The sequence below is a fragment of the Pelophylax lessonae genome, assembly GCF_965119305.1.
Source record: "Pelophylax lessonae genome assembly, chromosome: 3".
Classification (NCBI taxonomy): Eukaryota; Metazoa; Chordata; class Amphibia; order Anura; family Ranidae; genus Pelophylax; species Pelophylax lessonae.
Genome location: NC_138770.1, coordinates 353,939,087 through 353,962,965, shown reverse-complemented (window position 1 = coordinate 353,962,965; position 23,879 = coordinate 353,939,087). Strand labels below are relative to the sequence as shown.

At 40.2% G+C, this 23,879-nt stretch overlaps 1 protein-coding gene across 1 annotated transcript in view; it reads right to left on the bottom strand.

Annotated features, from left to right (window-relative positions):
• Positions 1–273: 273 nt before the first annotated feature.
• The window catches only part of MEI4 (meiotic double-stranded break formation protein 4), a gene marked incomplete at both ends in the record, with an annotated part of 227,774 nt that continues 204,168 nt past the window's right edge, over positions 274–23,879 (bottom strand). Inside the window, one exon of the mRNA XM_082250892.1 lies at positions 274–522. Within this exon, the coding sequence (XP_082107018.1) occupies positions 274–522 (249 nt within the window). The remainder of the gene's footprint in view (positions 523–23,879) is intronic.

Genomic DNA, 23,879 nt, shown 5'->3' with positions numbered 1-23,879 from the left:
ATTGAGAAAGAAGAGACAGTTTAAATAGGAATGCTGAAAATAATTTTTAAGCATTAGGTTCTGTATGTACATAAGGTTTTGGAGGGTATTTTTGTAAATGCATTTTTTATTTTGAAGAAAAAAAGAATCAAATTTTGTTTTCACAAATAAAAAAAGACAATATATATCCTGCTCTTCAAAAAGAAATAAAAATCATATCAGAAATACTGTATCTAAGTGGAGAATATATCACTTTTATAAATAACTTCTTCCAACAAATGGTGGACACAAAAATCATCTGTCTTCAGTTCCTCTGCATGAAAATAAAGTTGTTAGCCTCCACAGGATAATACTTAGCAATGGAAAGTCTTCAGAAATCTGGAGTACTGTGTGGTAAAGGCTATTTACAACCAGTTTTGTTCCATCATTAAAGGTTTCAGAATGCAGTATTTCCTGTTCCTTTATTTGCTGAAGAAGATTTTCCAACAAGGAACATACCAATGAGAGGTTCTCATACTTGATAATGTCATATTTTTCCTGATCCTGTATCAGTAAACAAAAAAGAAAAATAATAAAAAGAAATATGTTAGAAAGAAATCTAAACTCAACAACTACAATTCCATGTAAGTTTTAACATGTTAATATAATTTTAAAAGTGTTTTTCAGACTTCTTTAGTCTGCAGCATTCAATTAAATGATTCCTGGAGGGTTCAATTAAATGATCCCTAGTGACAATGCGATAAAGGTCCTTGTTTAGGCATTTTCCACTATGGGATGACAATAGTCTCACAAACGTGTTTCTCCATTGTCACCCTGTTACAAATACTTCAGATTGAACCTAAAGTGGCAATAGCTATACACATTAAACCCGTATGTTCCACCAATGTCACCTTCAGGAAGTCAATTCCGAGCAACAATGCGCAGCCATTGTTGAAAGGTATGCACATGGAAAGGAAGTGACTGCAATGAGGCTGGAAGAAATCAGCACTAAGATGCACATAACCAAAGGTTAAAAAAAAGATGTATCAAACAATTAATTGCAGTGCTGTAAAAATAAATTAAAAAAACACTAAAATACTACAGATGAATTCAAAATCTCCACCAGTGCTTTCATACTAGTGAACTTGTGCAATAAGTTCAACTGAAATGAATTAACCACTTCAATACAGGGCACTCCCCCCCCCCCCCCCTTCCTGCCCAGGCCAATTTTCAGCTTTCAGCGCTGTCACACTTTGAATGACAATTGCGTGGTCATGCAGTGCTGTACCCAATTGAAATTTTTATCATGTTTTTTGCATAAATAGAGCTTTTTTTTGGTGGTATTTAATCACCGCTGGGTTTTTTTTTTATTTTTCACAAAAAATAAAAAAATAAAAAAGACAGAACATTTTGAAAAAAAAAAAAGTTTTTCTTACTTTCTGTCTGTACATTTTGTACATTTTGTAATTTAGGTAATTTTTCTCCTTCACTGATGTGCGCTGATGAGGCAGCATTGATGGGCACTGATAGGCTGCACTCATGGGCACTGATGAGGTGGCACTGGAGGGCACTGATTAGGTAGTACTGATGAGGAGGCAATCATATGCCGCACTAATGGGCACTGATAGGTGGCACTGATGGGCAGCACTGATTGGCGGCACTGATGGGCAGCACTGATGAGCAGGAACTGATGGGCACTGACTGGTATCACTAATGGTCACTGATTGAGGTCACTGGTGGGCACTGATTGGGGTCACTGATGGGCATTGATTGGTGTCACTAATGGGCACTGTTTTTGCTTTACTGTAATTGTGGTACTGATGATCAGTGCCCTGATTACTTATCCTGGACTCCCCTTTGAGGAGGACCTGCTGATCGGCTCTCCTCACCACACACTGACAGTGTGAGGCGAGGAGCGCCGATAAACAGCACTTCTGCATTTACATGTGACCGGCTGTGATTGAACACAGCCGATTACATGGGGAAAGAGCCACGTCATTGGCTCTTTACCAAGATCGGGATCACACTGTGTCGTAGGAACATGGCACAGCCGCAAACGCCACACTGCGTGCCCCTGCGGGCGCACAAGAGCTTCCTGTTCTGGGGCGCCATCATATGACGTTCTCCCAGAACGAGAGCCACACCACTCCGCTGTCATTTGACAGTGGGTTGGCGGCAAGTAGTTAAAAAACATTCATACTTAAAAATTATAAAGTTCAATTCACTAAATAAAGTGTTCTTTGTGATAAATTCAAAGTGCAATCTTCACATTTATCAGTGTCCACACTTTTCTCCATACTCTACGTACTTTATTAGCAACTCACCAAAGATACATGCCTCTCTAACTAAAGATCGGCATTACGTAAATTTTCTTTCCCCCCAAGTTGCTGTGCAGATTCTCATCTAGACATTAACCAACTCAATACCAGGTACTTTTACCCCCTTCCTTCCCAGGCCACACTGCATCCAAGCTAAATTTTTATTATTTTGTTCACACAAATAGAGCTTTCTTGGTGGTATTTTATCACCACTTGGTATTTTATTTTCTGCTTAATAAACAAAAAAGCCTGAAAATTTTGAAAAAAAACAAATTCTTTGTTTCTGTTATAACATTTTGCAAATAAATATTCTTTCTTCATATATGTGGGCCAAAATGTATTCTACTACATTTCTGGTTCACATTGGTGAACATACCCCAAATCATTGTATATTATTTAGTCAGTAGGAAAAGTATACAGTGCACAAACTATGGTATACATATCTGAAAATTAAATAATCCTGATGAACTGACGGCCTATCTCATTTCTTGAGGCCCAAAAATGTCAGTATAGTACAAATTAACCCTCAAATGACCCCTTTTTGGAATGTAGACAGTCCAAGGTATTTAGTAGGAGGCATGGCGTGTTTGACGTTGTAATTTGTTGTCATAATTTTTTTGGAAATTAGAAAGAAATTTTTTTTTTTTTTTACATACTGCCATCAGTGCAGTACAGCATCATCATATAACTGGGGTGGCGGCAATCAGGGACACTGGTGACTGTATAAAAAAACAACAAAATTTATCTTTTTTTTAAAAACACTTTGACTAGAGCAAATGTAATGTTACAATTGTAACATTGTACTGCTCTGGGGAAGTGATCAGTATTTTTTTTTTTCCCCACAATATGTTTGTTTATAGAAATGAATTTCATTGTTATATGCAAGCATTTTACTGAATGAAATGGATTAATTCAGTTTGTTTTGTTGTGATTAGCTGTGACTGGCCACAGCTGATCACATGGCACAGATGGGCTGTGATTGGCCTAGTCTGTACCAAGTGATCACTGTGACCAATTACAGCTAACAACACAATTGTACACAATGAATGGTTGAAAGGAATCCATCCATTGTTTACAACTGTCATGTGACCTGCTGTGATTGGTTACAGCAGTCACATGGTATGGGCAGCAGGCCGATACAGTCATCTGTTATCAGCGGTGTCCAGTGGACACAATGGGTGACAGATCATGCCGCAGTGTGGCCCTGCGGGCGTGATACAGGAGGACATCATATGACACGCACCTGAAGGGACCAGCCATAGGTTGGCTGGCAACTCGTTAAAGTAATGTCTGGATGACAAAACTTTTTATTAGCTTTTGGATAGATTGGAAAGGGATTAGAACACCTTTTAGGTTTAAATGCAGTCTGTGCCCCCCCCCCCCACCTAAGGATATTCACCCTCTCCATTTCTCCTGTTTGCCATTATCAAATTGAAAGTGAGAATAAATGAAAGACCCACATTTTGGGTTGTCCCCAGAAAAATATTACAGGGGAAAACTTCCAATGGGGACTGTGAGGCCCCAATGATTTCCCTTATTTTGTATATCTTACTTTCTGTTTGTCTTTGGGACAGGAAGTGAAGGTAAATCTCCACAAGGGGGCACAAATGGCAAACAAAATCTGACAGGGGTTATAATCCTCCCTTACTCTATCCGAAAAAAAAAAAAAAAAAAAAGCTTTGCCTTTAGTTCCACTTTAACCATACAAAAGAAGATGCAGCCCAACATTGTAATCCAGTAAGATAAAAACACTTTAATTGTCCACAAAATACTACTCACAAGATCAAAGATATAGAAGGCATGCAAACAGCTCTCTGAATTCCTCCACACACCACAGCATTGCAAAGCCAGCAACCATCACCGGATGTAACACAATACTCAGCGATCCATGAGCTGAATGAAAATCTGTATATGCCAACCAGCACCACCAGGCCATGCCTCAACATGTCATTTCATCTAATTAGGGACTTTTTTTTAAGAGGATCCTCTTTAGAAAAACCCTGACTGGATTAAACTGTTTTGTGGACAACAAAAGTGTTTTATCCTACTAGATTACACTATTGGGCTGCTTTTTTCTTATGTATGGTTAGTGTCTGAATGAGAATCTGCACAGCGACCTGGGGGAGAGGAAAATTTGCAACCAAAGAAAGCTGACAGCTTGGATTTAAATGTGTAATGCTGATCCTTATTTAGAGAGGCATATATCTCTGGTAAGCTGCTATTTAAGGGTGAGGAGTACGAAGCGCAATGTTTACATTACATTGGGTAGAGCAAGGGTTATAACTGCTGTCAGATTTTTTTTTCACCATCTGTGTCCCATTGCAGAGATTTCCCTTCACTTCCTGTCCCATAGCCAAACAGGAAGTGAGTGGAAATTCCTGCAAAATAAGGGAGTTTCTTGGGCACCCCCAGGTCATCTGGGGGTGCCCAAGAAGGTAGAGCAAGGGTTATAACTGCTGTCAGATTTTTTTTTCACCATCTGTGTCCCATTGCAGAGATTTCCCTTCACTTCCTGTCCCATAGCCAAACAGGAAGTGAGTGGAAATTCCTGCACAATAAGGGAGTTTCTTGGGCACCCCCAGGTCATCTGGGGGTGCCCAAGAAATAATAATAATGACCAATTGGGTCCAGACTAGGAGACCTAACAGCTGTAGCAGAAGGAAAGGAGAACAGAATAAAGTTCCAGAAAATTGACTGAAAGCTACATTTCCTCTGGTTTCCAATAGCCCTGCATCATTAGCACTATTTCCCAGCCCAGTAATGTTGTCATTACTATTTTCCAAATAATAGGAATCCTGAATTAGAAGTGGTCATCCTCTATGTTATGCTCTATTCACGCTTGTACGACTCCAAAATTGCACCGAATTTGGAGTGCAATTTTGAAAAACTTTGGATAGGTGCCAATTTTGATAAAACTTTGGCTTTGATGAGTGATAATGGACAACTGTTCCATTGTTTAACATTTATGTACGACTTTCATGCAACTTTTGAGGGTTAACATCTACAACCCTCAAGTTGCATGAAAATCGGACCAAAATAGTGCATGAACTACTTTGAAGTTGCTGCACTTAAGCCCCGGAAGATTTTACCCCCTTCCTGACCAGGCCCTATTTTGCGATTCGGCACTGTGTGAATTTAAGCGGTCGTGCAAAGCTGTACCCTAATTAAATTGACGTTCTTTTTTTCCCCACAAACAGAGCTTTCTTTTGGTGGTATTTGATCACCTGTGCAATTTTTACTTTTTGCGCTATAAACAAAAAAAGAGCGACAATTTTGAAAAAATAACAATATTTTTCACATTTTTTTATATGAAATTCCCCCCCCCCCCCAAAAAAAGTAAAAATTAAATTTTTTTAACATTTTTGGCCAATTTATTTTCTGCTACATATGTTTGGAACAAAAAATCTCAATAAGCGTATTTTGATTGGTTTGCGCAAAAGTTATTGCGTTTACTAACTGACATTTTTGACACTTTTGGGGGTACCAGTGACATTACTACAGTAAAAATGACACTGGCAGTGAAGGGGTTAACTTTATTGGTAATGCAGGGGTTAAGTGTGTCCCTAGGGGCGTGCTTCTAACTGTAAAGGGGTGTGGCTAGTAATGTAACCACAGAGACATACGATCCTACATAGCAGGATCGTATGATCTCTGCAGTTAGATCAGGGAGAATGACAGGTGGCTTTGTTTACATTAGCTGCCTGCCTTTCTCCCTCTCCACGGGGAGATCGCGAGTGACCGGCGGACATCGGGTCCGCCGGTCACACGCGCAGACTTGTTAGGGAAGGAGCGGGGGCGGGAGCGTGCCTCTGGTGGTGTGCACTCGCCCCCTAGAGGCTCACAGGCTAGCGACGTAGTCCTACATCACTTTGCCTGTACGGGGCTGACCGCCGCAGTAAATAGTCGTGCGGCGGTCGGCAAGCGGTTAAGTTGCACATATATGAATGGTTTTCACTGGAAAACATGGAGAACGACTTGTAATGCGACTTAGATGTCCAAAGTTTCATGACAAGTTGCACAAGTGTGAATGTAGCCTAAAGCAAAGGAAAACGCTCAGTCCACTCTTTGGATCTGGGTGATCGGGGCCAAAACAAACACAGGCTGCGATAAGAAGCCAACCAGCATAAACATTGCGTGAGAAAAAGAGATACAAGTTTCTTTTTCACAGAATCTTTAACAACTTGTCTACTAGACATTTCTACCCCCGTTCCTGCCCAGGCCAATTTTCAGCTTTCAGTGCTGTTGCATTTTGAATGACAATTGTGCAGTCATGCAACACTGTACCCAAATAATTCTTTTGCATTTTTTTAGAGCTTTCCTTTGGTGATATTTAATCATCACTGGGTTTTTTATTTTTTGAAAATAAAACAATAAAGACAGAAAATATTGAAAAAAAAATGTTTTCATAGTTTGTTATAAAATTTTACAAACCGGTCATTTTTTTTCCTTCACTGATGGGCACTGATGGACATTGATAGGCTGCACTAATGGGCACTGATGTCAGCATGAGGTAAGGAGTGCCAATAACCAGCTTCTTTTTACATCCATGATCAGCTGTGATTGGACACAGCTGATCACGCAGTAAAGAGCCACTGTTTGGCTCTTTACCTCAATCTGTAATCAGCAGTATCCAGAGCCCACAAAAATGTTAGGTGTTATCAGAGCAAAACAGGACTGAGTTGCGTACAGATCAACGAGTATTTTTCTGTCCTGCTTGAAGATTCTTTAAAAAGATAAAAATAGGAAAATGTGCAATTATGGCAGAGATGTACTGCATTTGTTTTTTTATTTTTTTTGTTTTGTTTTTTATTTTGACCTAAAGGGTAACTCCACTTTAGTAGGGGGAAAAAATAGCAAATAAAGAGTAAACAATATAGCGTATACAATTGTGACACAAATCATATTTAACCACTTTACCACTAGAGCATTTTGCTGTCTTACATCTGGGCCACTTTTTGCGATTCGGCGCTGTGCAAATTTAACTGACAATTGCGCGGTCATGCGACGTCGTACCCAAACGAAATTTATGTCCTTTTTTCCCCACAAACAGAGCTTTCTTTTGGTGGTATTTGATCACCAGTGCGATTTTTACTTTTTGCGCTATAAACAAAAAAAGAGCATTTATTTTGAAAAAATAACAATATTTTTAACATTTTTTTATATGAAATTCCCCCCAAAAAATATGTAAAAACAAATTATTTTTTACATTTTTGGCCAATTTGTTTTCTGCTACCCATGTTTGGTAAAAAAAATCGCAATAAGCGTATTTTGATTGGTTTGCGCAAAAGTTATCGCGTTTACTAACAAAGGGAAAGATTTATGTCATTTTTGGTGTTTTTTTTTTTAACGAGTAATGGCGGCGATCTGCGATTTTTTTTGCGGGACTGCGACATTGCGGCGGACAGATCGGACCCTTGACTGACATTTTTGACACTTTTGGGGGTACCAGTGACATTACTGCAGTAATCAATGCTATAAATATGCACTGTTACTGTAAAAATTACACTGGCAGGGAAGGGGTTAATTTTATTGGAGAGGGAGGGGTTAATGTATGCCTGGTGCTTACTGACGTGTGGGGGGGGGGTGACTGTGTGAGCCAGGGACAGATCGGATGTCCAGCTATGCTGAACACTCCGATCTGTCACTCCCTGTCACTGAGGAGATCCGCCCGCTCTGTTTACACAGATCTCCAAACTGGATTCCCCGACGATCGGGGCAGAGCAGCGGCGATGGCCGCCACTCCTCCCCTGGCCCGACTCCCGCTGTGAATGAAAACAGCGGGAGCGCGCCTCCGGCGGCGCGCGAGCGCCACCTACAGGGGAGGAGTCTGACGACGTAGGTCTACGTCGTCAGACCTACAAGAGCCACTTTGCCGCAGTAGTACTCCGGTACTCAGCGGTAAAGTGGTTAATTGAATGTTATTAAAAATCACCTTTCTTTTTCAATCTGCAGCTGTTGTAATTTTCTAAAAATGCAATGCAATATGGCTACCTGGAAGTGTTCTGTACACAGAATGTGTACTGACCACACCCCAGAAACATAATTTCCTGCTTGTGTGATTGGCTCACCAATTTTCTCAGTCAGATTTCTGGCATCCCTTGCAACAAAAATGTCATTTTGGTGAGATACTCCCAAAAGGAACATGTCTAAAGGGATGCAGGCTTAGCAGCTTTCCTCATTAGAGCCCTGCAGCTGCCTCAGCTGATAAATAACTATGAAACCACTCCCATTTGACCCACTCAGCACAGAGGAACAAACAGGGATTTCTTCAGAATCACAAAGGGTAGGAATCTGCAACAAAGATTGTTAAAATCCTTGTAATGTACAGAGATCACCCAGAGGGGAATGCTTTTTTCTCAACAAAAGTGGAGTTACGCTTTAACATACACCGTAAATTGAGAAATATGTGAATCCACCATAGGTAAAGAAGACCACTCCTTTGGGAAGTCCTCTGCAAGAGGGAACAGGACAGTAATACTCCTAGGAGAAAAAGTTCTATATATAATGTCATCAAACAAGGGATGGTGATGGAAGACCTTAATGGACCGTATGAGTTTATGAAAACACAGACTTTTTACTTGAGGAAGGTATATGTTATTCTCAAAGAGAAAGAGACTATTCCCTTCAGTATAGACAGGTTAGCCGCCAATTGGAGATTGCTCTGAGTCCCCTCCTCACTAAGCAATAGCAGAGCAGGGATTCTGCCCCACAGGCTTACTTTGTAGAAAGTCATTTTTGGATTATGTGAGGTTCTGCATGCCTCACATTATTTACTTAGCTAAATGGACAGTTTCCACTCCTTTACTAAATCAACCCCACCTGTTTAATTTCCATTTTGAGTATACCTTTTTTTTTTTTGGTTTGCTAAAGCAAAAAGTGCTGGGAGAATGTTATTTTGTTAACAATAAAGCCCAATGTGTAAGTAGGAATCAAAGGTTAGGCACTTTTGTGCTGTAAGATGAGTAAGCACACTGAACAGGAATGTATGAATATCAAATTGCATCTTCAGATGTACAAAAAAATACTATTTCTGAAAGACTGATAAAAGAGGATATGAGAAAGTCAACATGGCAGTTTTCAATCACACAATGTTCAAGAGCAAAATGTTTCAATGTTATCAGTCTCAGATCAGTAAAAACGGAAATTAGAACATTATAAGGTAAAAAAAAATCCACAATGACCGATTCACAATGACCGCAGAACAATGCAGAATTATTAAATTACAACTTGATGAATGCTGTGTTATAAGAGGCACAATACTCTAGCATGCTTTCATGGTAATTTACGCAGAAAATTAGGAACATCAGAACACAAGTGAAGGGTAATATTTATTTACACCAAAAAATATATAATTACAAGGTTCCTAACACCAAGACAGTGGTTTGTAACAGACCAAACGCAACTGACTATGCTTCTATATCTTTAGATAAGTACATACTTGTTAAACAATTATATACAGATTTTGTATGTATATTTATTATACATACAGTATAAACAACATTGGTGTGGAATGTGCTGGAATACATAAAAGCACAACCTAAAATATATAAATTACTAGAATACCCTGTTGTGCCACAATCTATTGATATTTCCAATGGTCAATATAGGAGCTTCAAAATTGCTAAAATTTAAATTCGGCATTATAAGGTGAATACTATTTTAAATTTTGAAAAACAATGGTACCCAATAACTTTGGTGTCCATAGATGACACTTCAAAACCCTTCACAGCCCATCAATATAAAGTTACCTGCGAATGAAAGCCCTAGAATTGTTAATCTCCCTTGGTCAATGCCTAATACATATGGTACAATCATCATTTTCTTATGAGCACCTGATGCATGTTGTATATTCGTACACGTGGGTGTGAGTGGCATTATTGAAAAGTTTTTTTTAATTCTTTATATTTGAAGCAGGGCCAAGATTACAACAAACTTGTAGAATCTCATCGATAAACAGTTTATGGGAGATAGTACGTTTTGAATAACCAAATTCCAGTTATTCTGGAACCGGTATTGTGGAACTGGCGACCGTGTTCTCTATTTTAAATAAAATTGGGGGGATCAACACTGTTAAAAAGAAAGCGAGGAAGAATATCCCTAGGATGGATATACGATTGTGTGAAAACAAAAGGAAGGAATCTACAACAGTAGAAGGCTCACTTATGAAGTTGGAGTGTAAGAGTATATAGGAAGGTTTCACATGAATGGATTTAAAATGATTACATTTGAACACATACAGTACTATTATGAGGACTGATTTTTGAGCCCCTGTACAAATCATTAGTAAGACATCATCTGGAATATGCAGTTCAGTTTTGGGCACCAGCTCTCAAAAAGGATATTGGGGAACTGGAGAAAGTGCAGAAAAGCGCAACCAAACTGATAAGGGGCATGGAGGAGCTCAGCTATGAGTATAGATTAGAGGAACTGAATTTATTCTCTCTTGAGAAGAGGAGATTGGGGGGGGGGGGATATGATCAACATGTATAAATACATAAGGGGTCCATATAGTGAACTTGGTGTTGAGTTATTCACTTTAAGGTCATTACAGAGGAATAAGGTGCACTCTTTAAGTCTAGAGGAAAAGTTATTTCATCTCCAAATATAGTAAGGTTTCTTCACCATAAGAGCTGTGAAAATGTGGAATAGACTCTCTCCAGAGGTGGTTCTGGCCAGCTCAGTAGATTTCTTTAAAAAAAGGTCTGGACTTTTCTAAATAAACATAATATCATTGGGTACTCATATTTATAGGTAAAGTTAATCCAAGGAATATCCAATTGCCTCTTGGGGGATCAGGAAGGAATTTGTATTTGGATCATGCTTTGCTGGGGTTTTTCACCTTCCACTGGATCAACTGCTGGTATAGGATTGTGTATATGGGATTGTATGTTTTTTTTTTTTTTTTGATTGGTTAAACTAGATGGACTATTGTATTTTTTCAACCTGAATAACTATGTAACTATGAGTAGAACATACTACACTATTGTTTTTTAATTGTTTTGAAGATTCATTACCTGGAAAAAGCGAGATCAAATTGAGACTCCACCATATAAGTGAAAGGAATTTAAGATAGCGAGAGACATTTTGAGATTGCATATACGCACTTTATTGGACATGGGACTGTTTGAGTAATATTTTGAACGATTCTGAGAAGAATTGTGCCTGTAGGTGCTGGTTTTTAAATTTACAGTTGTTATCTGTCTGCTGTGGATGGCAGATTGTTTCCAGCTGCTGGGTTTATTCACGTTTTATTTAGGGTGATTCTCGTGCGCTAGTATTGAGTATAAACATAAATGGATAGAAAACTGGCTAAAAGACCATATTTTGAGAGTGGTGATTAATGATTTATACTGTACTCTGGATGGTACAAAAAAACAAAAAAAAGTACAGCACTAAGTACAAAATTAATTGGGTAAAAATAACTAATATAAGACAAGTGTAAAATGGAAATACCAACAGCCCAAACTGTGCAGAAGTGTCCAACAAACAAACAGTTAATCTCCAGTCCCAAACAGTTCAAATTCAAGAGTTATTCAAAAACAGGCAAGCGTTATATGTAATATGTAAGCAAGTCCAAAGTGATCATATCCCAATCAAAGTGAATAATCTGTGATCCTCTCTACTGCATGCTGAAACACTCCACCCAGTGACAGCTAAATCTGCTCACCTCAGGGTAATGACCTCAATAGTAATGGGAAGTCAAAAGAGCGCATTTCTCAGCAGGGGTTAACCCTTGTCAAACGCTGTGGCAAAATCCAAGTATACTATGTTCACAGTCCCTCCTTTGTCTAAGTTTGTGCTTACTTCCTCATATAGAGAAATCAGATTTATCTGACAAATTTGGTCTTTCATGAATTTATGCTGACTTTTGCTTAAGGATAGGTTCACACCTATTCATTTTTTAGTGTCCTTTGAAGTTTGCAGAAATGCACTACAGTCAATTTAACATGATTTCCTATTGTACACAATCTCATCTATGTGTTTTTCAGCTGGTGTGTTTTTGGAAAGGGTCAGGGACTTTTTCCCTGCAGCAGATTGCGTGTAATAACTTTCAATGGGCCCGCACCAAAAATGCAAATGTTGTGTTTTTGATGCGTTTTACATGCATTTTGTTTCTCCATAACCGACTGTGAATAGCCGGTTGCTAAGGAGTGGGCAGCCGCTGTGTCCTTAACGACCGAAAAGTCATCAGCTGTCAGCAGGGTTCTTGTAGCATGTGAATAGAAACAGTGGACAGGTATGGGTGGCTGTCTTGCCATTGAAAAAAAAAAAAAAAAGAATTAAAATTTGTTAAAAAATACTTTCTTAACCTGATTTTACTTTTCTGTACAAACGTAGAATAAGCTGCCAATGTACACACTGTGCACATCACTTGAAGGTGGGCCCTCAATCTCACTTCCTCTGGTCAAGAGTACCCAATTTCTGTACTGATCTGAAATACGGTTTTATTTAACTACCTCAATACTGGGCACTTAAACCCCCTTCCTTCCCAGTCCAATTTTCAGCTTTTAGCGCTGTTGCATTTTGAATGACAATTGCGCGGTCATGCAACACTGTACCTAAACCAAATTTATGTCATTTTTTCCCCACAAATAGAGCTTTCTTTTGGTGGTATTTGATCACTGCCAGGTTTTTTCTTTTTTGGTGCACAAATAAAAAAAGACCGAAAAGTTTGAAAAAAAAAAGTTTTTTTGTTTAGGTCATAAAATTTTGTAAATAGATAAGTTTTTTCCTGCACTGATGAGCACTGATGACGCCGCACTGACAGGCACTGATGAGGAGACACTGATGGGGTGGCACTGATGGGGTGGCACTGATATGCAGCACTGATGGGCACTGATAGGTAGCACTGATATGCAGCACTGATGGGCACTGATATGTGGCACTGATAGATAGCACTGATATGCAGCATTGGTGGGCACTGATAGGCAGCGCTGATGGGCACTGATAGGCAGCACTGATGGGCACTGATGGGCACTGATAGGCGGCACTGATGGGCACTGATGGGTGGCACTGATGGGCGGCACTGATCGGCACTGATGGGGGGCACTGATGGGCAATGATAGGCAGCACTGGTGGGCAATAATGGGCACTGGTGGGCGGCACTGATAGATGGCAATAACGGGCACTGGTGGCAGCACTGATAGATGGCATTGGTGGGCAGCACTGATAGGGGGGCACCACTGGCAGGCTCTCTGAGCCCTGTTTGCCATCCCTGGTGGTCATGGTGGGCATCCCTGGTGGTCATCCCTGGTGGCTCTAGTGGCACCCCTCCCCCCAGGGCTGCACTGGTAATCAATCATCTGATTACCAGCACAGACCCCCCCTGTGATCAGTGAGTAATCAGAAATACCCCGGCTGCAGAATCGTTCCTCTGATCTTCTCCTCACTGACAGGATCTGTCAGGAGGAGAAGAGATCAAAGCCGTTACAACGGCTGTATTGACATTACATGACGGCTGTGATTGGTCACAGCCGTCATGTGATCAGGAGGGCCAATCACAGGGCCCTCCTGCCGAGTCTTGTTGCTCTGTGTCCTAGGGACACAGGCACATCGAGATCGCACCGCTGCGCGTGCCCGCGGCGGCACGATCTCTCTCCTTCTGAAGGACGTTCCGGAACGTCCATTCAGAAGGACGAGACTCCCACCCGGCCGTATATGTACTATGGCCCGGGTGGGAGGTGGTTAAAAACTGTGTAAATGGAACTTGTGAAAAATCCGATATGATTTAAAGCTTTGCAGAAATCCTTACAAAACACTGACACTCCATATCATAACCAAAGACTACATTCTGCTTTACTAGCATCGCATCTTTGAAATGTCAGAGACATTTCTTCAAATCAACATACTTGTATTTTCAAACATCAAATCCAGAGAGATAAAGAACCCATCTCTGATTAAATGAAAAACGATAATTTGGAATGACAGTCGCTTTATTCATTATGCAAATATTTTGTGTAAAACTTTGGAAAGTTTAGGCAAAAGGGTATAAGGAAATTGGAGAGGCAGAGTTTAGTATGCAGCACCTGTTTAAGAGCTTACATACTTAGTAAAAGTGGATAATCCCATTACAAGTTTGGAGATTTTAATTTAAACAAAAAATCATTACTGAAGACTATGTTTACTAAAACATATTGTAATATGATGGTAATTAGAAATGATTTAAGTGAAACAATATATTTTCTAATATTTATGTTAGAATCATATGCAATTGTTTCCTTCTGCATCATATACAGTATCTCACAAAAGTGAGTACACCCCTCACATTTTTGTAAATATTTTATTATATCTTTTCATGTGACAACACTGAAGAAATTACACTTTGCTACAATGTAAAGTAGTGAGTGTACAGCTTCTATAACAGTGTACATTTGCTGTCCCCTCAAAATAACTCAACACACAGCTATTAATGTCTAAACTGCTGGCAACAAAAGTGAGTACACCCCTAAGTGAAAATGTCCAAATTGGGCCCAATTAGCCATTTTCCCTCCCCGGTGACATTTGACTCGTTAATGTTACAAGGTCTGTGAATAGGGAGCAGGTGTGTTAAATTTGGTGTTTCACTCTCACTCTCTCATACTGGTCACTAGAAGTTCAACATAGCACCTCATGTCAAAGAACTCTCAGAGGATCTGAAAAAAGAATTGTTGCTCTACATAAAGATGGCCTAGGCTATAAGAAGATTGCCAAGAGCCTGAAACTGAGCTGCAGCACGGTGGCCAAGACCATACATCGGTTTAACAGGACAGGTTCCACTCAGAACAGGCTTCCCCATGGTCGACCAAAAAAGTTTATTGCACATGCTCAGCCTCATATCCAGAGGTTGTCTTTGGAAAATAGACATATGAGTGCTGCCAGCATTGCTGCAGAGGTTGAAGGGGTGGGGGGGTCAGCTTGTCAGTGTTCAGACCATACGCCGCACACTGCATCAAATTGGTCTGCATGACTATCATCCCAGAAGGAAGCCTCTTCTAAAGATGATGCACAAGAAAGCCTACAAACAGTTTGTTGAAGACAAGCAGACTAAGGACATGGATTATTAGAACCATGTCCTGTGGTCCGATGAGACCAAGATAAACTTATTTGGTTCAGATGGTGTCAAGTGTGTGTGGCGGCAACTAGGTGAGGAGTACAAAGACAAGTGTGTCTTGCCTACAGTCAAGCATGGTGGTGGGACTGTCATGGTCTGGAGCTTCATGAGTGCTGCCGGCACTGGGGAGCTCCAGTTCATTGAGAGAACCATGAATGTCACATATGACTCTGCTTCAGTATGTCACAGAATGTTCTGTGACATACTGAAGCAGAGCATGATTCCCCTCCCTCCAGAAACTGGGCCGCAGGGCAGTATTCCAACATGATAATGACCCCAAACACACCTCCAAGACGACCACTGCCTTGCTAAAAAAGCTGAGGGTAAAAGTGATGGACTGGCTAAGCATGTCTCCAGACCTAAACCCTATTGAGCATCTGTGGGGCATCCTCAAACGAAAGGTGGAGAAGCGGAAGGTTTCTAACATCCACCAGCTTCGTGATGTCTTCGTGGAGGAGTGGAAGAGTACTTCAGTGGCAACCTGTCTGGTGAACTCCATGCCCAAGAGGGTTAAGGCAGTGTTGGAAAATAATGGTGGCCAGATAAAATATTGAAACTTTGGCCCTTATTTAGACATTTCCACTTAGGGGTGTACTCATGTTTATTGTCAGCGGTTTAGACATTAATGCGTGGATCCTCAAACTAAGGCCCTCCAGCTGTTGCAGAACTACACATCCAATGAGGCATTGTAAAACTCTGACATTCACAGACATGACTAGGCATGATGGGAATTGTAGTTCCCGAACAACTGGAGGGCCATAGTTTGAAGACCCCTGCATTAATGGCTGTGTTTTGGGTTATTTTGAGGGGACAACAAATTTACACAAATTTATACAAGCTGTATACTTACTACTTTACATTGTAGCAAAGTGTAATTTCTTCAGTGTTGTCACTTGAAAAGATACAATAAAATATTTACAAAACTATGAGGGGTGTACTCACTTTTGAGAGATACTGTACATCAAATAAATTGTCATAGTTGCATAGTTGGTAAGGTTGAATAAAGACACCAGTCCATCCAGTTCAACCTGTGAGAGTCAGGCTACCTATAGCACTTGCTGGTATGTTTACACCTTTATATCTCACTACTAATTATTTATTTCATTTATTTTGAATTTCACCATTGTATGAATTATCTGTGCATTATTTATTAATAGTTCTTATTAAGATATTAGATGTTTTATATGGTACACATTAACTAGCAATTTTATTACAAAACACCACCACTTTATCACAAGACATAAATATTAATTTATTTTATTTTAATTTGTATTAAGGTGTAAACATACCAGCAAGTGCTAAAGGTAGCCTCACTATTAGGCTATATTTCCATTATATATCCTTATAAGCATCTATTCTCCAGGGACAATACATTTTACTGATTCTAGTGGCTCCTCATAACGGGTCCTTCAGTCCACTTATCAGCTTTGTTGCCCTACTTTTGACTATCTCCAGTTCTGGCACAGCCTTCCTGAAAACTGGGGAGCAGAACTGATAAGCATATTTAATATGTGGCTGAATCAGAGTTCTGCAAAGTGGTAAAATTATTGTCTTATCCCTTGATAAGATACCACATGCTGATAGTTTGCTAGCCTTACTTTCTGCAACTTGGCAATGCATGCTATTGTTGTGTCTGATCTACTAGGACCCCTAGATTGTTTTCCATCCCATATTTCCCCAGTGGTTCTCCCCCTAGGGAGTAGATCACATTTATGTTTTTACCCCCCAAATGCATTACTTTACATTTTTTAACCGCTTGCCGACTGCGCACAGTATATTTACTGCGGCAGTCAGCCCCGGCCAGGCAGAGTGACGTAGGTCTACGTCGCTAGCCTGGGACCGGCTTTTGAGCCAATAGCGGGCGAGCGCGCGCCCGCTGAGATGCGCGCGCGCCCCGGCTCGTTCACAGAGGAGTCCGCGAGTTTGACCGGCGGACCCGATGTCCGCCCGTCACACTACGATCGTCGGTAGAGCGGGAGAAAGGCGGGCTGCTTATGTAAACAAGCCGCCTGTCATTCTCCCCTGTGTAAAAATGGAGATCAGACGGTTCTACTATGTAGAACCATTGATCTCTGTTTTTACAATAGGAGACATGAACCATCACAGTTAGAAACACGCCCCTAGGACACACTTAACCCCTCCCTCTCCAATACAGTTAACCCCTTCCCTGCCAGTGTCATTTTTACAGTAACAGTGCATATGTATAGCACTGATTACTGCAGTAATGTCACTGTTACCCCCAAAAGTGTAAAAAATGTCAGTCAAGGGTCCGATCTGTCCGCCGCAATGTCGCAGTACCGCAAAAAAAAAAAAATCGCAGATCGCCGCCATTACTCGTTAAGAAAAAACACCAAAAAATCTTTCCCTTTGTTAGTAAACGCGATAATTTTTGCGCAAACCAATCAAAATACGTTTTTTGCGATTTTCTTTTTACCAAACATATGTAGCATAAAACAAATTGGCTGAAAACGTTAAAAAATTTTGATTTTTACATTTTTTTTGGGGGGAATTTCATGTAAAAAAGTGAAAAATATTGTTATTTTTGCAAAATTTACGCTCTTTTGTGTTTATAGCGCATGATCAAAAAAATCGTACAGGTGATCAAATACCACCAAAAGAAAGCTCTGTTTGTGGGAAGAAAAGGACGTGAAATTCGTTTAGGTACAGCGTCGCACGACCGCGCAATTGTCCGTTAAAATCACGCAGTAAAAAATTGCAAAAAACCCCCTGGTCAGGAAGGGGGTAAAATCTTCCGGGGCTTAAGTGGTTAATATAATTTGCCATGTACCTGTAGTTGCCCACCCCTCTATTTTATCAAGGCCCTTCTCAGTTTTGCAGCATCAGCACCGATATGTAACTAATTAAACCATGTTCTATATCATACTGTATATGAATAAATTAAACTCCCCCCCCCCCCACTCCACTTACAACTCTAGACCATTCAGAGGATACACTATTACCACCCTCTGGATGTGCTTCTGTAACCAGTTTTCTATCCAGGTACATACACAATTGTCATTGAAAGAGACCTCGATTTGTAAATCAAGTGTTTATGGGGAACTGTGTCAAATGCTTTTCCGAAATCCAGATACAAAACATTTACTGATGTCCCTCTACCTAAATCACAGCTTACCTCCTCATAGAATGTTAAACAAGTTGGTCTGGTAAGAACGTTCTTTCATATATCCCTGCTGGTTACTAATGATGATCTTATTTTTATCAGAAAATTTTTGGATGTGGTACCTTACCTCTCCAATAGTTTAAATACGGTTGATGTTATACTCACTGGTCTATAGTTTCCAGGTATATATTCAAGCATTTTTTTGTTTAATATTGATACTATGCTGGCTTCTCGTCAATTAGCTGGTACCATTTCAGTCACTAAGCTGTCCCTCAACATTAGAAATAATGGCTTGGCTTTTATACAGTTAAATTATTTAAGGACTCTCAGGTGCAAATGATCTAATCCAGTGATTTATTCCCATTAAGTTTAAGTCTTCCTTAAACAATGGTTTCCACAAGACTACATTCCATGGAAAACCAACAAAGATAACATGAATTATATAGACATGGGCTAAAGCCTCAGGAAAAAGATTGCCTATTCTCATACCAGGGATCCCATTTATTTTAAGGTATGGCATTGGATTATGCAAGTTGTATAAAATTCCCTCAATAAGCATAATGGAATCTAATCTAGTTTTAATCTGTGAGAAAGGAATGTCAGGGGTTCTCCAATGAAGCGTAATGACCCAGTGAGTGGCTATGCAAATTGTGTGAATAAGCCTCTCTGAGAAAAGGGGTATATCTTGAATAGGAGTGAAGAGTAAGCATTTAGCCATGGTTAATGTAATAGGTCTTCCCACAATCCAAGAGGGTGAAGTTATTCACTTTGCGCCAAATTGGTAATAGTTTATCACAGGACCAAAAATGAGGAAGAGATCCAAGGGAGAGACAACCTTGAAAATGAGTAGTTCACAATGCCAAATTGAGTGTAAGTCAAATACCACCTAGTAAGTAGTTTCATTGCAGTCTCTTGGACTGTAAGGGACCTAGTACATTTCGGAAGGTTAGTCAGAGTTTCATTCCATTCTTGGGTAGTAAATTGGGATTTAAAGTCTGCTCCCCATTTATTCATATACAATATTTTGGTCTGGGGATCAGCACCTAACATATAATTCTATGGGTCAGAAATTAGACCTTTCCACCTCAGGGTTTAACAACATATTTTTTCCATATAGAGTAGGGGGAGAGATATATGTCAAGGAATAGTCCGTAGACTAAAAACGCCTAATCTGAAAATAATGTAAATAATCAATTTGCAGAGCATGTTTACTTTGTTGAGGTTATATATGATAATTTGTCTTGCAAATGGAACCAAGTTATCATATTATGTGATTTCTACCAGAACGCATCATGTTGTAGAAATGCGGGGATAAACTAAGGATTCCCTAGAAAGGAAGCCAGGATGTGGTGGGAGGGATTAAACAGCATTTATGTTTGTATATGGACCAAAGTATAAGAGATTTTGCAACCAAAATATTGCAGGGGGGCTATATTTTTGTCTGAAATGGTCTTTGGCTACAGTATGCGTGGAGAAAATACGGGAGAATAACTTCACTCTCAAATTTGACAAAGAGGACAGTAGAATTATTAACATTTCCCTTAGTTATTTGAAATAAATGAGAGGCTAAATAATACAGCCAAATGTATAGATGATTAACCACTTCCCGACCACCCGCCGCCTTTTTACTACGGCAGGGTGGCTCTCCTGCGCAAACCGACATAGAACTTCGTTGGTCGCGCGCGGGAAGCTAGGGGGCAAGTGTGCACCACCAGCGGTGTGCAACCGCCCCCACTCGGCAGCGGGGAAGCTGATGCATGGGTCAGGCGGCTCCGATTGCCGTCTGACACCCACGATCACTCCCCGCTGAGAGAGAAGGACGGGCAGCTGTTGCAAACACAGCTGACCGTTCTTCTCCCTGAAATGATCATTGAGCCCATGTGATCCTTCTATATAGGATCACATGTCTCTATGGTCATTTCAGAAGTCACGCCCCCCCACAGTTATAATCACTCCTCTAGGCTCACATTTAACCCACTAATCACCCACAGGATTTACCCCTTCCCTGCCAATGGCATTTTTACATTAACAGTGCATATTTTTAGCACTGATTACTGTAGTAATGTCACTGGTACCCCCAAAATTTTGAAAAATGTCAGTTAGGGGGTCCGATATGTCCGCCGCAATGTCGCAGTCCCATGAAAAATCGCAGATCGCCCCCATTACTAGTAAAAAAAAAAGAAAATAATAAAAATGACATAAATCTTTCCTGTAGTTTGTAGACGCAATAACTTTTGCGCAAACCAATCAAAATACGCTTATTGCATTTTTTTTTTTACCAAAAATATGTAGCAGAAAACAAATAGGCCTAAAATGTTAAAAAATTTAGATTTTTTATTTATTTTTATTTTCTTTGAGAATGTCATATAGCAAATGCACAGGTGATAAAATATCACCAAAAGAAACTTCTAATTGTGGGGAAAAAAAGGACATCAATTTTATTTGGGTACAGCGTTGAATGACCACGCAATCGTCCGTTAAACGAACGCAGTGCCAAATCGCAAATTTGGGCCTGGTCAGGAAGGGCGGCAAATCCTTCCGGCCTTAAAGTGGTTAAGGCATCCTTTAATATGTACTCAGTTGTACTCAGGATTTTTTCTAGAACAGCGGGGTGCAAGTTAGACCAGATGAATCTATTAAATTCAGATTGGAAAGAATCTAAGAATGTTTCTGCAAGTCTAACTGGAAATTGAGGAGGCTTGGAAGAACATTCATATTTATAGCAGTGTCTTTGCACAGAAAATAATTATGATATGTGATCCACAACTTGAGCATGTTTTGAATTTGGAAATGACAGGGGATACATTATTTTACTTAACTAGAGAATGTATTGTATATTAAGAGTGAGTGAGATTCCCAGATATGAAAGAGATGTCTTGTACCAGATAAAAGTAGGAGATAATCTAAATAATCCCACAGTGAGACACAGACTTCGGCTGACCATACATTCAGGGCTGATGTTAGAAACCATGATGCCCCGTACAGCCTACCTGGCAGCCCCCCCCCCCCCCCCCCCGAATATATCTAAGCAACATTTTCACTTAACCGGTTGCCGACCGCCGCACGACTATACACTGCGGCGGTCAGCCCCGGCCAGGCAGAGTGACGTATCGGTACGTCACTCGCCTGTCACTGACTTGCGAGCCTATCGCGGGTTGGCGCGCGCCCGCCGAGGCGCGCGCCCGCCGCGGCTCGTTCACAGACAAGTCAGTGCGTGTGACCGGCGGACTCGATGTCCGCCAGTCACACTGCGATCGCTCCTGTGAAGGGAGAAAGACAGAGCAGCTTGTGTAAACAAGCTGCCTGTCAGTTCTCCCTGTGTAAAAGTGAAGATCTGTCCGTTCTACTATGTAGAACGGTTGATCTTTGCTTTTACACCAATAGGAATGTCCCTACACAGTTAGAATCACGCCCCTAGGACACACTTAACCCCTCCCTGTCCAATAAAGTTAACCCCTTCCCTGCCAGTGTCATTTTTACAGTAACAGTGCATATGTATAGCACTGATTACTGCAGTAATGTCACTGGTACCCCCAAAAGTGTCAAAAATGTCAGTCAAGGGTCCGATCTGTCCGCAGCAATGTCGCAGTACCGAAAAAAAAATCGCAGATCGCCGCCATTACGCGTTAAAAAAAAAACACCAAAAATGACAAAAATCTTTCCCTTTGTTAGTAAACGCGATAACTTTTGCGCAAACCAATCAAAATACGCTTTTTGCGATTTTTTTTACCAAACATAGGTAGCATAAAACAAATTGGCCGAAAAATGTTAAAAAATTTTGATTTTTACTTTTTTTTGGGGAATTTCATATAAAAAAATGTGAAAAATATTGTTATTTTTGCAAAATTTACGCTCTTTTTTTGTTTATAGCGCGTGATCAAAAAATCGCACAGGTGATAAAATACCACCAAAAGAATGCTCTGTTTGTGGGAAAAAAAGGACGTCAAATTCGTTTAGGTACAACGTCGCACGACCGCGCAATTGTCCATTAAAGTCACGCAGTAAAAATCGCAAAAAAACCCCTGGTCCTTTAGCAGCCAAATCCTCCGGGGCTTAAGTGGTTAAAATACAGTAAAATCATTGTTAGCGGATACAAACATAACAGAGAACCTGTGTGAATTAGCCCTTTTTTAATTGTTTTTTACATTTAAAATAATTTTAAACATTGTAATCAATAATTTTTAAAAATTGTAAAATAAAAGTCTGGGGGTGTCAGTCTGACAGGAGGGCACATGGAGGGATCTGGGAGGAGGCCAGGGAAGCAATTACAAGAACAATGCCCTGTGTCTCTCCCTGCAGCAGATGAAAGCCGGCAGGAGGGGGAGAAACAGGCTTTCAGCTGCTCCAGAGAGCCGCACAGGGCATCCTTCTGTAATTGCCCCTCCACCCGACCACACCGATTTCCCCTGCTGCTCGGGCCCCCCTATGTGCCTGGGCCCCCTACAGGAGGACTGGTTGTCCCCCCTATAAGTGGCCCTGCATACATTATACAATTCTATTGTACATTTTTACCTTTAGATTTACCAAAATGAATAAACTAATAAATATGAGGTCAAACCTAAACACTTTCAATTTGTATGCAATCAGGCAGGCCCTTGCACTACATAATTGAAGGTAAAACTAAAGGAAACAGAATAAGAAAACTGTATAATGTATGGTCGGCTTTACCTGATAATTGTCAGGATAGTCCTGACAATTATCAAAATCCTGTTAGAATTTGTAATAAAATTGAGTAATGAGACTGTCAGTGTTAGATGAGATAAAACAAATCTGCATACAAACGAAGTTTGAATTGTAAGCAAGATGTTGAATAGCCTATATAATGGCTTTGTGGGCCATCCAAAGGATGGTAATAGATGTCTTAGGAGTGAAATAACAAAATACTCCTCCAAGGCTATAGCGATCTCCCGCTCATTTTGTAGGATCTGTAAGTGATTCATTAAGGTGCTAGGAGCATGGATTGGGCAAAAGACCAATCATCCTAGTGTGAAACCTTACAATATGGTGATCTGGCCATGAACACGGTTGAATGGCTGCAGCCATAGAGTTTGAAAAAATTATAAGGGTACAAAAAAAATGCAATCAAGTCTGGCATAGGCATCATGTGGTTGTGGGTAAAATTCAACAACATTGCATCATGTATTTTAACGGACAGTTTTTTTATTAGCTTGCCTTTTTATACTAAGATTTAGCCACCCACGTTTCATTTTAGTTGTTTGTCTTATGTAATACAGTATAATAGCTAAGATGTCCACCTGATTTTATGTTATAGTTATCCAAACAGCTAATGTAAAAGTTTAAAGGGGTTTAAAGGGGTGTTTGCTTATGATGTTAAATTGTCTTGCTGTGGGGTTGCTCACACAATTTTCAGCCCAAGAGAATGGTTGCTTCA